The sequence below is a fragment of the Notolepis coatsorum genome (assembly GCF_963971535.1).
Source record: "Notolepis coatsorum genome assembly, chromosome: 7".
Classification (NCBI taxonomy): Eukaryota; Metazoa; Chordata; class Actinopteri; order Aulopiformes; family Paralepididae; genus Notolepis; species Notolepis coatsorum.
In genome coordinates this window covers 70,025,424-70,044,080 of record NC_140171.1, presented here as the reverse complement: position 1 = coordinate 70,044,080, position 18,657 = coordinate 70,025,424, and the positions used below count along the sequence as shown (strand labels likewise).

Genomic DNA, 18,657 nt, shown 5'->3' with positions numbered 1-18,657 from the left:
GCAGATACTTTCTTAAATGACAGAGCGGTGTGACGGGGAGCTCTGATGTGTTCGCTTGCTGGTGTTATTTAGCATTAGCTGAAGAGCTAGTTTTAGCTTAACGTTACCTTGGCTAAAGTTGGGACTATTCATAATCCAGCAATAATGGCTGCAGACCTGCAAGCAAAGTACAGCAAGTTGGCAAAGGAGTATTCCAAGGTAAATCACTTTTTCACCAGTAACATTACATTCTTTCCATCTAGCTCACGTTAACGTGGCTAACCTAAGTGTCGTCACTGATCGACCTCTCGCACACATGCAAGCAAATAATGACATAATGCGGAGAGCCATACCGGTGACAATGTTTAGCTTTTAGTGCCAAAGGATAAGAGTCTGAGGCGGAGTCTCAAAAGAGAATGTTGAATATTTTTTAAATTTTTAATTTAGTTTTATAGTTTACATAATACATTTTTATTTATTATTATTTTTATGTATGCACTGGTATTGGATCAGTATCGGTATCGGCCGATACCCAAAGCTTAGGTATCGGAATCGGATCGGGTAGGAAAAAATGGTATCGGAACATCTCTAGTCATAGTATGTCTGGTTCCCTGGTCAGGTCATCACAGCATTCACCCTGGGCTGTCAGACTAATCGGCCCATGACTACTGCTGCTTGGTAGAGTCCTACTGTGTTCAAGGATGCCCTATTCTCACTAGTCTGGCAGACCATCTACTTACACAATCAAACCAGACATCATTGGTTCAACTTCACACATCCACAAGTGATGGTAGAAGTTAGAGAGGTTTGTAGTCTAAGGGAGCTGTGGGCGATAACAGGACTTGTCTTCTTCTACTATACAATACTATACTATACAATATACAGTTATACTATCCTTATGCTATCTTGCTATATCCATCTATTGCTATACAAGAACCACTCCCGTTCTTTATTTTTTTTTATTTTTTTTTTTTTTATAAAGTAAAGTGACATTTTCATTTTGTAAAGTGACCGTTTGGTGTGAGCATGTGCAGCATGTGTGTGTGTGCGTTCGTGCTAAAGTGACTGTTAGTGTGTGAGGGTATACAGTATGTGTGTTGTGTGTGTGCTCATGTGTGCTTGTGTGTGGAGAGTTCAGTGTTCAAGACTCTGATGGCCTGGGGGAAGAAGCTGAGCCGAAGTCTCTCTGTCCTAGTTGCTGGTGTGCGCAGGCGTTTGCCTGACCGCAGCAGCTTGAACAGGCTGTTGTTGGGGTGGTGAGGGTCTTTCATTATTCTGCAGGCTCTGGATTTGCACCTCTTGTTATATAAGTCCTGCAGGGGTGGTAGTGCAATACCCGTAGTACGCTCAGTTGAGCGCACCACTCTCTGTAGGGCCTTCTTGTCCTGTGCCTTGCTGTTTCCATGCCATTTACATTTACCAGGCAGTGATGTTTCCAGTCAAGATGCTCTCTACAGCTCCAGAGTAGAAGGACTGGAGTATCTTCCCCGATACTCTGAACTTCCTTAATTGTCTCAGGTGGTAGAGGCGCTGCTTCGCCTTTTTTACGAGTCTATGTGTGTTGTCCATGTCAGATCCTCTGAGATGTGGACCCCCAGGTACTTAAAGCTGCTCACCCTGTCCACGGTAGCCCTGTTTATCCACAGTGGTGTGTGTGTGTGTTCCCTGCTGTGTTCTCCTAAAATCCACGATCAGCTCCTTGGTTTTACCAATGTTCAGGAGCAGGCTGTTGTCCCGACACCAGCGTGCCAGTACATCAACCTCCTCCCGGTAGGCCTTCTCGTCAGAGATAAGCCCCACCACCACTGTGTCCGCAAACTTCCGCAAACTTCACTATGGAGTTGGAGCTGAACCTGGCCACACAATCATGTGTGTAGAGTGAATACAGCAGGGGGCTCAGGACACAGCCCTGGGGGGACCCGATACTCAGGGTGATGGTGTTGGAAGTCTGACCCCCCACCCTGACCGGAGTGACCGCCTGGGGCCTTTCACTCAGAAAGTCCAGTATCCAGGCGCTCAGAGCGGAGCTCATACCCAGCTCGATCAGCTTGTCCACCAGTCTGGTGGGGACTATGGTGTTGAACGCTGAGCTATAGTCAATGAACAACAGTCTCACATAGCCCCCCTTCTGGCTGTCTAGGTGAGAGAGGGTGTTGTGAAGTACGTGAGAGACCACATCGTCAGTGGACCTGTTTGACCTGTATGCAAATTGCAAAGGGTCCATATCACTGGGGAGGGAGGCACAAATGTAATCCTTAACCATCCTCTCAAAACATTTCATGACCACAGAGGTGAGTGCCACCGGTCTGTAGTCATTGAGACCTGCTGGAGAGGATTTTTTTGGTACCGGGATTATGGTGGACACCTTGAAGCAGGCAGGGACCACGGACTCAGCCAGGGATAGATTGAATATGGTGGTGAACACTGGGGCTAGCTGGTTAGCACAGGACTTAAGTATACGTCCTGTTATACCATCTGGGCCAGCTGCCTTTCTGGTGTTCACCCGCATAAATTGTCTCCTCCCTCTCCCCAAACGCCCCCAGTTTATTGTGTCCCCCCTCCCCTCTCCTGGGTATAAATACGGTCCCTTTTCTGTGAATCGCTCTCTTCTTCCAGATTCCAATAGCTAGTTGTTTGGTGGGAGCCATTCAAGCCATATATCTCTGAGTAAAATGTATTTGAGTTAATAAATTGTATTAACCGGATCCACCGACTGAGTACGTTATTACGGCTTTAATTCGGCCACATTCATTCACAGAGCCCAGACCTTTTGGCCTGGAGCCGTATAACACGGATGGGCCAGTGGGCCAAATCATGTAACTAGACTAACTACTGCGGCATGGTCATGCTGGACCTACAAAAGGCCTTCGACACTGTCAATCACACCATTCTGATTGACAAGCTAAAAGCAATTGGTTTTGATAGTTTATCAGTGAGCTGGATACAATCCTACCTGGAGGGGAGGGAACAGATGGTGGAAGTAAACGGTACCCTATCCCCCCCCCTCACAGTGAGCTGTGGTGTTCCACAAGGAAGCATACTAGGACCGCTACTATTCCTAATTTATGCAAATGACATGTCGTCAGCTTGTGACTGCAACTTGTTCCTGTTTGCGGACGACTCAGCCCTGCTGGTCTCTGACAAGAACAAGTTACAGGTTGAAAAAGCCCTCAGCTCGGAACTAGGCAAAATCTGCATATGGCTCGCCGACAACAAACTATCATTACACATGGGCAAAACAGAGTCCATTCTCTTCGGTTCAAATAACAAACTCAGCAAGACCGACGGCTTCTCGGTTACAGTGGGTGACAATATTATCACAAGGAAAGATGAAATTACCTACCTGGGTTCCATCCTAGAGGCTAATCTTTCCTGTGACAAAATGGCATCCAATGTAATAAAAAAAGTCAACCAACGAACGCGATTCTTGTACCGGATCTCCTCTCTGGTAAACAAGAATACCCTGAAGACTCTAGCAGGAGCACTCATTCAAGGGTACTACGACTATGCTTGCACCTCATGGTACCAAAGCACCTCAAAGGCACTAAAAAACAAATTACAAACATCTCAAAACAAGCTAGTCAGACTACTACTTGACCTGACTCCTAGAACCCACCTCACCCCTGCCCACTTTGACAACCTAGGATGGCTTAGAGTAGACAACAGAGTACAGCAACTTGCAATGGGCCTGGTCTACAAGATACACTACGCGACCAAGGTACCCATGTACATGTCAAAATACTTCCCAAAGGTCAGTGAATACCACGATCACAACACCAGAGGGAGCTCCACAAATCATGTAAAACCCAGATTCGGCTCAAACAAGGGACTAAACACGTTTCGCAATTATGCCACATCAATGTGGAACGCCCTACCTAAAGCTGTAAAGGAATGTGAATCACTACCCACCTTCAAAAACACTCTCAAAAAACACCTACGTGAGACTGCAATTCGAAACTGGCCCCTACAAATGTCCTAACCTAGTTGTACAGTAAATGACCAAGTAAGGCTTTGTCAATATTCCAATGTACAGTGTAAAATGTGTGTGTGTCCCCTTCCCAACCCCCCCCCCCCCCCCCCCCCCCCCACCTCCAATGTACAGCCCTCACCCAACCCACCCAACCCCACCCAACCAACCTCCTCCAATGTACAGTTTCTATGCCAAATGTATATACACTCCTTTTCTGGACACTTTTGTATCACAAACAGTACTGTATTTGCAAATCTGATATGTCATAAATGTATAGATGTAGCAGTACTGTCTATCTGTATGTCATGTATGTCATATATGTTATGATGAATTGAAAATGGGGGACCCTGATGTAAACAAGACGAAAGTCTTTCTCTGGTCTGCATCCCCTTAACAATTGTATGTATTGAGCTGTACTGTACTGTACCCATTCTGCAATCTGTTAATAAACTTTTCAATCAATCAATCAATCAATCAGACATTGATCATTTAATAAATGTAATAAGTAAATAACAGTGTCTTAGTGTCTTAGTGTAATCTCTGGAAGCTTTTGGAGGTCCAGAAATAATTAACTTGGCCAGCGGGTCCTACTTTGGGCAGCCCTACTGTTTCAACCATCTGAGTAAGAGTGTCGCTCTCTCCTCTCTCAACAACTACGGGTGAGGTGTCCTTGACTAAGGCAACAAACTCCCCAATGGCTCCAATGGAGCTGCTCAAAGTTTTAAAAGTAAAGTTGATGTTGATGAATCTGCTGAGCTAGTTGGGTTGTATTGGCAGCAGGGGAACTTAAATGTTTTCTGAAAACACCTCCTATTTCTCACACTGTCAAATCCAAAATGAAAATATATATATATTTAGGGACTCATGAACAATGTAAGAGAATGGCACTAGCTAAATAAATTAAATGTTTTCATTTGTTTCATTTTCAAGATAATATTCTGTGCATTTTGCCTATATTGACCAAAATGAGCTGTCATCCAAACATGTGTGCGAGCGTCCTTATGCAGGAGAGTCTGTCAACCAGTTTCCCTCACTGTACATAGACACGTGTCTGTTATAGATATTAAGGAGGTGAGCAAATGTAGAAATCCAGATAATTAGGAAAATATATTTGTCCTTTAAGGTTTGGTTGTTCTTCTAATGTAACTAAAATCCAGTAACCTCACAACATGCCACTGGTGGCCATGTTGCAAAGCAGCCTAAATCACACATCCTCAGCCCACAGGAATGCTTTCACTTTCTATTAATGGTACAGTATATTGAAAGCCTTTTTTGTCTATGAAGAACAGGGCCTACAGTACATACTGCATAAACATCTGAGTCATTATCTGATAGTGGATTGGCTACTATTATTGTTAGAATCAGCTCGTAACAGCTTTTTATTTCTCTAGTCTAGAGCACACTGGTTTCCATTTGTTTCATAGCAATGACCTGTGGTGAATTCATTAAATTGAATTTTGCCAGTGAAATTGATCTTGGCTTTCACTCACTATGCTACCAGAAGCATGAGGGAGAGAACACATATGTATGGATAAAAGTTACAGTTCTGTTAACCTTTAATCTGTTAAACTGTTATCACATTATATGGGGTGTCCAAGATCAGTCATATTGGATAAGGCAAATTATATGTAGCGCCATTCATATTAAAGAAAGTGCGTTGGTAGGCTACACGACGTCCATCCAAAATGATTCACTTTGGTTAGCAATGTATTTCAATATAGTTCACTCATCCAAAATGATTCACTTTGGTTAGCAATATATTTCAATATAGTTCACTCATCCAAAATGATTCACTTTGGTTAACAATGTATTTAAATATAGTTCACTTATCCAAAATGATTAACTTTGGTTAGCAATGTATTTTAATATAGTTCACTCATCCAAAATGATTCACTTTGGTTAGCAATGTATTTCAATGTAGTTCACCTATCCAAAATGTTCCACTAGATCAGCGGTTCTCAAACTACGGGTCGCGACCCAAAGTGGGGTCGCGGGTAGGTGACAGTGGGGTCGAGCATTGACAAAAAAAAAACTCAGATCGAGTTTTCCACCCGGCAGCTGTGTGTATTTGCAATGTCTCGCCCCTTCATCAACGGAGGCCGACAGACAGTATTCCAATACACATCTCACTACATCCTGCGCTTGTATAATCGCGGGAGGGGGCCGGGGGTGTGGTCTTTTGTGTGTAACCTGGACTCGCAATGGATAGGTTTGTTGTCAGAAGCGGTGCCGGTTGGTCGCAATGAAATGGGCTCTGCACATAACCAGCTGCTATACCACACTGAAGTGAGGAGGCTATCTCGAGGCAGAGTAATAAATCGCCTTTTTTTTTAACTCAGAGAAGAAGCGCAGATTTTCCTTGCAGACAAAAACAACCGATTGGCAGAGAAATGTGCTGATAATGAGCTGGATTACAAAACTCCGTTAGTGACACTCCAGGTTAATCAGCTGATATTTTGGGGTAATTCGTCTTTCGTGCGACGAGCTACTGAAAGTCAAGTTCACTGGACAGGCCCTCGCAAAGTTCTGGATATCAGTCCGGAACGAGTACCCAGTGTTGTGTAATGCTGCGCTGAGAAAGCTTGTCATCAACATACCTCTGTGAGGCCGGATTTTCAGAGTAGAAGCGGATCTCCGCCAAAGCGCACATGAACGCATTTTCTTTTCATGTTCTGGCAACATATTTTGGCTAAATAGGCCTAGTTTTATAAATGTTTATACAGAAACAATTCCGTTGCTTTTGTTGATAATATGCATTAATTAATTACGCGATACATTAACCCTGTTCAGCGTTATTGCCCGCCATGCGTTGTCTGCCAATATCGCTGTACAGCGTGTTTCAAGTTCATATTTCATATTTTCGTCATGGAATTCATATTTCACCCACGGAGCCTTGTCATATGCTGCGGGAGCCATCACAACTCTGCAACGCTTAAATACCGCCACCTGGTGGCCGATCGGCGAGTTGCCAAACCGGAAATGCTTGTTTCAGCTCGGTCCGTCCCCTAATTCCGTCCGGCCACTCGTTTATCGTCCCGGGACTCAATCCACACACCGTGGACATGGATCGTTGCCATAACTCAATAAACAACATGATTTGGGCGTATATTAGTATTATACAAACCGGAACTGGATCGCCTCGATCACCACCACATAACTGGGATCTGTTTGTTCCACTCTCATCGCCCAACGGTACGAGGAGATGGACGTGAGTTTCAGCGTTTTTCTTTATCATTTTCGATACAAACTGCTCTGATCAATATATCAGCCATACTACATAAATCATTTAACGTCGTTCACGGAAATATAAACGACCCCCCCCCCCCCCTCCGTTCACCCGCAGATGATCATTCATAACGTTTAGGCAGTGATGCAGTGGTGGGCATATGCGGTCAAACGACGTTTAGGCTACGTCACTCAGGCAGAAGTGCGCGCATCCTATTATTATGCAAAGTCTAGGTGATAACTTATCACCTAGACTGTGTGTGTGTGTGTGTGTGTGTGTGTGTGTGTGTGTGTGTGTGTGTGTGTGTGTGTGTGTGTGTGTGTGTGTGTGTGTGTGTGTGTGTGTGTGTGTGTGTGTGCGTGTGTGCGTGTGTGTGGAGTGTTGGGCGTGTGTTATGTGACAAAAGACCGCCCGTCTCGTCCCCAGCTCACAATCTGGAGCGGGAACGCGCGTGCACGTGGCGTTTGGCCTTGGCCCATATTACGACTGCACCACTGCGTTTAGGACCATGTACAGTTTAAATTTTTAATATAGCATGGATCGGTATCAAACTGCATTTGATAATCTAATATATGCATTTATGCCTATATCTCACGTTCTATGAAATACTGCAGAAAACGATAAAAACATATTTATACTCTAGATGGTATTTTCGTATGAATGTGTGAATGAAAAAGTAAAACGTTCCTACATCCTGAACGATAGATAATTGATGTTGAATGGGCCATAGTAATGTCAATTTAGCAATACAATTAAAAAAGTTATAGCCCTGCAAAGAAAGTGAACATCTCCATAGACAAATAGCACTGGCAGAGAATGGTTTAGGATGATCAAAGTGGTGGAGAATGGGTTAAGTGTGGGGTCGCCAGAAACATTTCTAAATCAAATGGGGTCGTGGTATAAAAAAGTTTGAGAACCCCTGCACTAGATAAATTACATTTGACCTGCCTTCTACCGTAGCTTAAGTTGTGTTTTTACAAACAGGAATTCCATTACCATCACATGCTTTTGATGCCATGAGCATACAGTACATACTGTACATGACTAGAACTGTCAGAGGGTCACATGTTAAAGAATAACGTGCTAAATCAATGGACGTGCTACTGTATGTGTCTGGCATGACGAGAATGTGAATATAGGATGAGAGAGCTGCTATTGTTTGTTCTTCCAACATCTCACTCTCTTCTGCAGAGTTATATCCAACTTCTGATGCTGAAATATGTAACAAACACAAATCTACAAACAACAAAACTGTCCTCAGAGGAAAACTGTGCCCCTGGAACAAAGCTACCTAAAATAATGATGTTGGGCCTGCAATATTGTTTACAAACAGGCTTACATTCGATTCACAGTGCCTTTAAATTATGATTGTTTTGATTTCTGATGACACAAGATTCTAAGAATTACATCTATAATAAATATGTTTTGTAAACAAATAACAGGCTCTACACATCTAAACAAACTCCCCCGAAACTGCATAGTGTAGTTTTAAGATACCTTCATGCTCAGTGTTACTGAGAATGAAACTGCTGCATAATGCAGCTTTAAGAAACCTTTATGCTCCATGTTACTGAGAATGAATTATCCCAGGCAGAGACCAGATGACCGCAGCTAATTCTCTTCACAAGGTTGAATGTGTGGCCTCTGCAAGCCTGCTCTCTACAGAATACAGTGCCAGAGAGAGAGAGCGAGAGCGAGAGCGAGAGCGAGAGCGAGAGCGAGAGCGAGAGAGAGAGAGAGAGAGAGAGAGAGAGAGAGAGAGAGAGAGAGAGAGTGTGTATGGGAATGAAACTGAAATCACTGGTTTACACACCGATAGATAAATGGTGGGTTCACATGGTCCAGCTCTCAAAGTAAATTTAGGGCAAGTCAGAGAGCCAGGAAGCAGCCTTACTCTGCTGTTGACTACAGTCACTTCACTGTCAATGCCCACATGATCAAGCACAGGGGTCATCCCTTCAGCCAGGAGAGAAGCTGGGGCGATCCCAGAGCTGTTAAGACCTCCTCTGGTCAAACACCTTCATCTAATTAACACAGTTTATTTGTGGATTAGCGCAATGTCACGATGTCAGCCGTGGTGGGCGGTGTTCAGTAGCTCACCTGGCGATTTGATTGGAGACTGACTGGTGGAGTAGTGGACAGGTCTTCTTGCTGAAAGGAGAGAGGGGGGGGGGGGGGGGGCAGTAGAAAAGAGGAGAAAAACTAGGATGAGACCGGACTGAGGGAGGCTGGGAGGAGCCTGTCACTGTCAACTGTAATTACACTCCTACTGTACATGTCTGGGAAAACAAGCTGGAATTTCAAATCTAATCCTCCAATGAGAATCAAAACGCCCCGGCGACTGTCTGCCAAAACATCACAAAGCCTGTTCTTCTTTAGACCCGACATGATGGCTTGTAGAACACTAATTGCTCAGCATAATGTCACCGTCTCCTGAAATACTCAAACACTAAAACGCTTTAGAGTCACAAATCACTGAATGTCAGCCTGGCGGCTTCGGGGTGAATCAAGCTGCCAAATGTAAAAGCTATTTCTCACCTCGTCAGCCAGTAATGAACTTTTATGTAACATACTTTTGACATAATATAATGTGAACTTTTTATATTCCAGATCCAGAATTTTTTAACGGTTTGTTGAAGAATTTGAATTACAACTATGTTTAACTCAAAAACACAAGTTCTGTTTTGTTTCGTTTATCTTTTATTTGTATCAAAACATTGTCTGGCCTAAATGTTATATATAATTGAGAAACGTAGCCTACATCAGTCTCCATTATAATGGTTGTGGATGAATTTACCATGAGTAAGGATGTACTCAGTCAAATGTAGACTTAGTTAACACAACTTTATTTAGCTGAAACAGAGTATCAAGTTTAAATATGTCGAGAGTTATTGCTGGATGACTCCAGGAGGAGACAGGCCTAGTTTCCCCCCAAAGAGCTCCAGAATCCAGTAAAACCTACGTAGGTCTTCATAGTAAAGAGAAAGGGATTGTGTGTAGATATGGTATTGGGTATTAGGGGTGAGTTAGTTTAGTTTAGTTTATTTAGGACCCCCATTAGTTGTTACCACAGTAACAACTAATCTACCTGGGGTCCTCTCAAAATAACATAACACATTCAAACATAAAATCATTGTACAATCAGAATAAAACAATACTTCCATGCACATTGTACAAGCAACAACACCAAAACAAAGAATAATAATGACAGAAAAGATCATAATTTGTCTGTCTACATGAATGAAGCTCCACAGAAGTGGAGAGGTCACAGAGGTCCCAACTCTCCCCTACCACCACACAAATGCCCTAATTAAGCATATATTAAAAAATTATTTCTTTCTGTAAAATCTTGCTGTTGTCAATTTATTTTTGAAACTTGTCTTACTGGTAATATGTGTTAGATGTAATGGCAGTTTGTTCCAGTTTGACATAGCTCTATACATTACAGTTTTCTTTAATGAATTCGTTTTTGGTAGTGGAGGCGTGAATATTTCCATAGCTGCATGTCTGGTATTATAAACATGTTGATCTTTAGTATGTATCATCTGTGTATAACATATAGGCACTCTCAAGGTACAGATATTTCTACCAAAGAGGATGATGCTACAAGCCATTCTGTCTTCCACCCTCAACCATGACAGCCTGGCATGCATCCCTTCCACACTGTCCCTCATTGAACAGTGAAGGGCCAGGCGGGCAGCTCTGTTCTGAGTCAGTTGGATCTTGTTAAGCTCTTGTTTTGAGGCACTAGACCAGACTGCTGGACAGTAGTCAAGGTGGGATAAGACTAGGGGTTGTATTACTTGTACCATTGTAATTTATGTTAAGAAATGTTAAGAAAACACCTTCCAATGACTGAAATGCCTCTGCTCATTTTGGCAACCAGCTTATTAATGTAAGTGGACCATGAAAGTGTTTTGTCAAGTGTGACACCCAATAATTTGGCCTCAGTAACCTGCTCAATCCTCACTCCTTGTAAAGATATGATTAGCTTCTGGTCTATTTTTAAAGCATGCTTGGAGCCTAGTAACTCTTCGTTTTTGAGATATTCAATTTTAGCTTGTTTTCAGAAACCTAATCCGTTACCAGCATCAACTCACATTGGAGGACTTTGCTAAGCTCCTCAGTCTTGTCTGCTGATGCATACATGGTAGTATCATCAGCATACATAGCCATAGATGCATTTTTTAAGACACATGGCAGATAATTTGTGAATATGCTGTATAGGAGAGGTCCTAAACAGCCCCCCTGTGGAATTCCGCATTGTAGTGATCTAAAGCTTGACATGGTACCATTAAATAAAACACACTGTTGTCTATTAAATAAATAACTTTTCATACAATTGATAGCTGATCCATAAGCAGATAATTTGATAAGTAGCAACTCATGATCTATTAGATCAAAGTTAGAAGGGGGGGGTGGTATCAGGTGAGAAGCAGTGGTTCTCAAACTACGGGTCGCGACCCAAATTGGGGTTGCAGGTAGGTGACAGCGCATTGGAAAGTAAAAAAAAAAAAAAAAAAAATATATATATATATATATATATATATATATATATTTTATGTTCTGGCAACATATTTTGGCTAAATATGCCTCGTTTTATAAATGTGTATTGATAACAGTGCTGTAATTTTCTAATAAATATGCATGATCAAGTTCAACAACATGCACTTTTATTTTGATATTTCTTAATTCCACGTTGAAATTATGCAATACATTAAGTGTGGGGCCCCCAAAAAAAAATACTAAATGAAATGGGGTCACGGTATGAAAAAGTTTGAGAACCCCTGGGTGAGAGACAAAGGGTGGATGAATGGGGGAGGGTAGACAGATTGGAGAGGTGTGGGGGGAAAAACAAGAACTGGTGGGGGGTTGGAACATGACTGGGAGATTGTTTGAGGGGGGAGGAGATCATTATTCCACATGGTGTAGTGAAATCGTGTCTAACCTTGTTATGGGAAACGGGCAGTTTTGTTTTGACACTGACATTCATGGCAAGTCAAATGGATTAAGATGTTACCTGTGTGTGCACAGTGATTTAAATAAAGGTGCATTAAAGATCATTCCCAGCCTAAGCCTATACATTTAAAAAGCAAGCCTGCTTTCCCCCCCATTTTAATTCTCATTACATTTAGGAAACCAATATTAGCAGACTTAGCTTGTTTACCCTGCAATGCAAAGGAGAAATTATATCTAACTCACAAAGTTAGTTAAAAGCAACTCAATGCAGCAATGCAGTTGTTACACAGACTTAGTGTTCCCTTCTTCTGCTCTCTCTCTTATTACACTGCCAAGCCACAACTGCTGTCTTATGAAGCCCTGAGGTATTTGTTGAAGACACACGATGAGGGTCATGAAACAAACACAACATTGTTGTATAGCTCTATTACTGACAACCGCTTCTTTCTGGTAACTCCCCCAGATTGAATTCTGGGAATTGGCAGGCCATTTAACCAAGGACCAAGTGACTAAGGACTGCGTGTACAGTCTGCATCATACCTGCACCAGGGGACTTGCTGCGTCGTGTGGATCCAGGGCTCTTGGAGGCCGTGGCTCTCGTAGGTGTCGCAGAGCGGCTGTATGACGTTTTCAGCACCCTGCATTCTGTGGAGACAACACTCTCACATAAGCCTCTGTCTCCAACAAACCTCTACCATACAATCAGATCCATTCTGAATTGGAGGACTTTCCCCAATACTAAAATGCGATACCAGGAGCCATGTTTGCCATGTGTTAACACCAAAGCCATGAGGAGGGACGTTATATCCCTCCGATGTAGGAAGATGTCTTCAGGTTTGTGCCGTCCCCTCAAACTATTGCTCCATTATGTTCAGTAAAAGTGGTGCTAGGCATTACACACCTAGAGGCATTACACATGTTTTCATGCTGTGAATTGATTCTTGGTAGCAGATAAAGTGGTACTGGTGCATCTCTATTCCCAGACAGCAGAACAATTTGACTTATTTTCACCGCAGAGAGCATAGAGTAAAGGCGGTATAAAAAAAACGGATAAGAGGAGGAAAGCAGAGGAAAAGCACAGTGGAATCGATTAACTGCCTGATATCATATCCTACTTGTTTTATCGGATTATCTATAATCTGCAATATGAAAAATGTGGCTTTTATGCAGGCCTAAAGCATGTGTATGTCGTTAAAAACAGAATACAATTTTTATTTTCTATTTTTGCTTCATCCGTTTCCCTAATGAGTTATTAATTGTCTGCGCATGTCATAAATCCATGAAAAATGCACATGCTTCAGTAATTACACCGTTTGCAGTGCGCCTGGTACCAAAAGCTGCTTTGGTTGCATGTAGAATAGGCACTGTGCTCAGCAAGAGCAGATGTTGTTGTAACGAGGCCGGTGGTAAAACTACCAGGGTTCTAGTCAGGCTAGAGTTAACGAGGCCTGTGGTAAAACTACCAGGGTTCTAGTCAGGCTAAAGTTAATCAGGGCGTGTGGTAAAACTACCAGGGTTCTAGTCAGGCTAGAGTTAACGAGGCCTGTGGTAAAACTACCAGGGTTCCTAGTCAGGCTAGAGTTAACGAGGCCTGTGGTAAAACTACCAGGGTTCTAGTCAGGCTAGAGTTAATGAGGCCTGTGGTAAAACTACCAGGGTTCTAGTCAGGCTAGAGTTAATGAGGCCTGTGGTAAAACTACCAGGGTTCTAGTCAGGCTAGAGTTAATGAGGCCTGTGGTAAAACTACCAGGGTTCTAGTCAGGCTAGAGTTAATGAGGCCTGTGGTAAAACTACCAGGGTTCTAGTCAGGCTAAAGTTAATGAGGCCTGTGGTAAAACTACCAGGGTTCTAGTCAGGCTAGAGTTAATGAGGCCTGTGGTAAAACTACCAGGGTTCCTAGTCAGGCTAGAGTTAACAAGGCCTGTGGTAAAACTACCAGGGTTCTAGTCAGGCTAGAGTTAACGAGGCCTGTGGTAAAACTACCAGGGTTCTAGTCAGGCTAGAGTTAACAAGGCCTGTGGTAAAACTACCATGGTTCCTAGTCAGGCTAGAGTTAACAAGGCCTGTGGTAAAACTACCATGGTTCTAGTCAGGCTAGAGTTAATGAGGCCGGTGGTAAAACTACCAGGGTTCTAGTCAGGCTAGAGTTAATGAGGCATGTGGTAAAACTACCAGGGTTCCTAGTCAGGCTAGAGTTAACAAGGCCTGTGGTAAAACTACCAGGGTTCTAGTCAGGCTAGAGTTAATGAGGCCGGTGGTAAAACTACCAGGGTTCTAGTCAGGCTAAAGTTAATGAGGCCTGTGGTAAAACTACCAGGGTTCTAGTCAGGCTAGAGTTAACAAGGCCTGTGGTAAAACTACCAGGGTTCTAGTCAGGCTAGAGTTAATGAGGCCTGTGGTCAAACTACCAGGGTTCTAGTCAGGCTAGAGTTAATGAGGCCTGTGGTAAAACTACCAGGGTTCTAGTCAGGCTAGAGTTAATGAGGCCTGTGGTCAAACTACCAGGGTTCTAGTCAGGCTAGAGTTAATGAGGCGTGTGGTAAAACTACCAGGGTTCTAGTCAGGCTAGAGTTAATGAGGCCTGTGGTAAAACTACCAGGGTTCCTAGTCAGGCTAAAGTTAATCAGGGCGTGTGGTAAAACGATCAGGGTTCCTAGTCAGGCTAGAGTTAATGAGGCCTGTGGTAAAACTACCAGGGTTCCTAGTCAGGCTAAAGTTAATCAGGGCGTGTGGGAAAACGATCAGGGTTCCTAGTCAGGCTAGAGTTAATCAGGGCGTGTTGTGGTGACAGTGAAAGAAAGTACCGTACAGTAAGATTTTTTTTACCTTCTCCTGGCAGAGACCTAATTTCTTAAAAGTGGAGCACGGGAGAAGAAGTGGGACGAGAGCTCCGGACAACAGTGCTAACAGATATAATACACCTGTTAACGTTAACCACTGACTAGATAGGAGAAAACAGGAATCTGGGAGCAGTTTGGAATGACACTAAACTTAGCCTGTTTGTTCCTCCAAGTGTTTGGCATAGCGGTGAAGCAGAGAACAGATTGTACACAGTCCCACCTTATAGCCGAGGATAGAAATACTGCATGGTTGTGTCAGCGGCACCCTGTAAAACAATGGATCCAGTCCACTGGTCTTAAAGAGGTCATACTGTGCTCTCTCTGTTGCGTCCTCTTCTTTTTCTTATTTTGCTCATCGTCTGTTCACCGTTATACCCCAGATCATTTTCCATTTTGAGATATTAGATATTTTCCTTAATTCGTTATTTAATTTTTTTGGTTTGATGTGTGAGTTGGAGTTGACTGGGGTTAGAGGGGGGGGGGGGTCTATTGCTGGCCACACTGCAGGCTCTGCCAAGAGAGGTATTTTAACTAGGGGTATCAATATTAACACGTTAACATTTTTAAACTTGAACTTGAGGACTGCATACTTTTTTGCAATAAAGAAAGATCACTTTTAGTGCTAATGGAATAGAGTAACATAGGTCTGAACTTGAGTTGTAGAAAAAAACTACCATAGAAATACTATATTTGAATATTGCAACTACTACAGAAAAACTCACGTTTTTCTGTAGTAGTTGCAATATCCAAATATAGTATTTCCAAAAAATTTGTATGAGCTGGAAAACACCCAGGGTCCATAGCCTGAAGTCTTATGTAGTACATGTCCAAATTTCATAAGAATATGAAAGAGATATGAGTGATTAGGAGCGATTTTGGTAAACTGTGGAGAAAAAAAAAGCTCTCTAGTAAAACTCGACTTCAATTCATTCAGCGTTTTTTTCTCTTCCGGTTTTTGCTTGTGACATTTCACCTAGATACCTGATTCGCAGATCAGACGTGGAGTATCATTGGAAAGCCACACTCATTGGCTACAACCCTGTCCAATACATTTCGAGATCGCCAAATGATTGACGTTGCTAGATCCCCGGGAGTCGGGGGTGGTAATAATAAAAAACTAAAAAAAGCTCTGCTGTGTACTTTGGCGCACACCTCACATATCGGCATGTAACTCGAGAACCGCTGAGCGGATTTTGTCGCCTGAAAGGGCAATCGACAGGCAACAAATATGGCTTTCATTTTATATATATAAATGCAGACCTGAGCCGCTAGAAATGGCGCATCGCACCGGTGGGCAAATTGTCCTCAAGAGGTCCCAGGGCCGGGTCGGTGCCAGTTAAGAGGTTAAAAGAAATTACGCAATTAATCACATTACCCTATTTGACCCCAACCGCCACCCATAGTTTTGACATCCAGCCGGGTGGCTGGTGTGTTTACGTTCCTGGATCACTCTGACATGCAAACCGAGATGAACGGTCTTTCCCAGCAGAGCAACACGTACTAAGTAACGTTACACAGGTCCAGCTACACTATGCTTGCTGATTATGCTGGGTAGCAGTAAATGGTAACAGAGATCGTCCGAAGGAGCCGTCTGCCAATAAAGATATTGTTACATCAGAGAACAAATGTATTCACAAAATGTATCACTACTTAATGTTATTGAAGACTCCCGCTGTGACCGATAAATACTTATGATTACTTTCCCGAACAATTTTTTTTTTATGCATTTCTTGACCGCAGCCCCTACAGATGCATTTTGCTATGTATATTTAACATGTGCAATTAACACAAGCAAATCATGTGATTAACTGTAGGGATTAAATAATATTTAAGTTTTAGGGACTGTATCTGGCGGCAGCATCTCTGGTGTGCATTCAGAAACACTGTAGCATTACGACTCTTGACTTTTCCCACAACAACAACAACAACAACATGAGAACGTAAGATGCTGCTGCCATCCTCTTATTTAGTAGGAGTGGCTCACAATATACTGTATGGCCAAAAACATGTGCACAACATTATATACAACATCACACACAGACACATACACACCACACACGCACATGCAAACAACACAATAACATCCAGGGAAACTCCTGGGAAAGGAATGTCACTACAATACCAGTGAGACCACGCTCCCTGTGTGAAGGCAGGAGTCTGTGTGTGTGAGGAAGCATGTAGCAGAAGGCTGCTCCTTAGTGGTCTGGTGCTACGCTAAGTCTTGCTTCAGGAAATGTCACTGCACAAGGTATGTACACCGGATAAAGAACTACAAAAATATGAAAATGAAATCTATGTAAAATGATCTGATATAAGTATAAAAATACTTTTATAAGAATAAAATAAGACGTACATTGTAGACTATACGTCTGTGCGTATATCAACGGCATGTCAGTATTCTACATCTGTGTGTATATCAACAGTGTGTCAGTAACTTGTCAGCAATTTATCACTTGACTGTCAAAAAGATTGTTGAGTTTCAACAGACTAGCAAGTAGCAACATTGTTTTATTATTTTCTTTTTTTTTATTGTCTTTTTTTCCTCCTTCTTTTTCTCCCCTCCCAATGTTAGTCGTTATGCCAATTCCCAATCCCCTTCCTGGTCGTTGTGCACTCTACCCCCTACCGTCGGTCTGGGAGGGCGGAGACTATCACATGCTTCCTCCGACACATGTGTAGCCAGCCCACCACTTCTTTTCACCTGGCAGCGTGGACTCTCACTGAGAGAGTGTAACGTGTGGAAGGTCACACTACCTCTCTTAGATCCTTCCCTCGCTGTGCAGGCGCCCCGACCGAACTGTAGGAGTCGCTGTCCACAACGACCCAGACCCACCCACCGGCTTCCCTCCCGCTGATTCTGCCAATCGAGCCAGAATGACGGCCGGCCAAGCCGTAAGCAACGCTGACAGCTGGATTCGATACCAGTGTCTCTTGCGTTGGTGACGAGCGCCTTGTCCGCTGCGCCACCCAGCAACATTGTTTTTAACCAATAGATTATAAAATGTATCTTAACTGCAACTCTATAGCATTACTCTGTCAGTCATGTCTTCTTAGTAGGCTACCAAGAAATCTTCAACAGGCTATCTGTAGTATTGATTACAGACATTTACTTAAAATGTGTTATAAGTGGTATTCTTGTTCAAATAAGTGGTCTACATGTTCAAATAATAGCTCTACATTCCGACAGCCATCACTGATATAGTGTGTTTGGTCAGTAACATGGGTCTCCCAGTCCCTCCCTCCAAATAAAGCACCTTTTAGTCTATTGGTCCAGAAAGTATGAATAAATAAATAAAGATTTAAAAAGGTAAATACAACTATCTCATCTTTATTCACACACGCACACCTCCCAACATCCTGCCTTCAACTTCAACAAGGAAAAGGGCCTAACCAGAGTTAGGAGGAGGATAAAGAGATGAAGTAGAAGAAGAAGAACAACAACAACAACAAGAAAAAACAATGGTGGAGGGAAGACACCCAGGGTTTTTCACACACAGGAAGGAAGGAGTGACATGTATTAAGATTTAGTCTTAGTCAGGCCTACCAGTCACAAAGGCTGTGGAAGCCTTACCACTGTGATCTAACAGGAAGTCGTCCTGGGTGTAGCGGTGCTTCTCTGGGCCGCACGCTATGAACACATCGTCCTCGCCAAAGAAGTCCTGCAGACTGGAAATCTGGAGGGA

At 42.9% G+C, this 18,657-nt stretch overlaps 1 protein-coding gene across 1 annotated transcript in view; it reads right to left on the bottom strand.

Annotated features, from left to right (window-relative positions):
* Nucleotides 1-18,657, bottom strand: part of LOC311231345 (serine/threonine-protein kinase DCLK2-like) — a gene marked incomplete at its 5' end in the record, with an annotated part of 196,107 nt that overhangs the window by 36,482 nt on the left and 140,968 nt on the right. Inside the window, 3 exon segments of the mRNA XM_084317901.1 lie at nt 9,276-9,326; nt 12,675-12,779; nt 18,546-18,648. Of these exon segments, the coding sequence (XP_084174027.1) occupies nt 9,276-9,326; nt 12,675-12,779; nt 18,546-18,648 (259 nt within the window).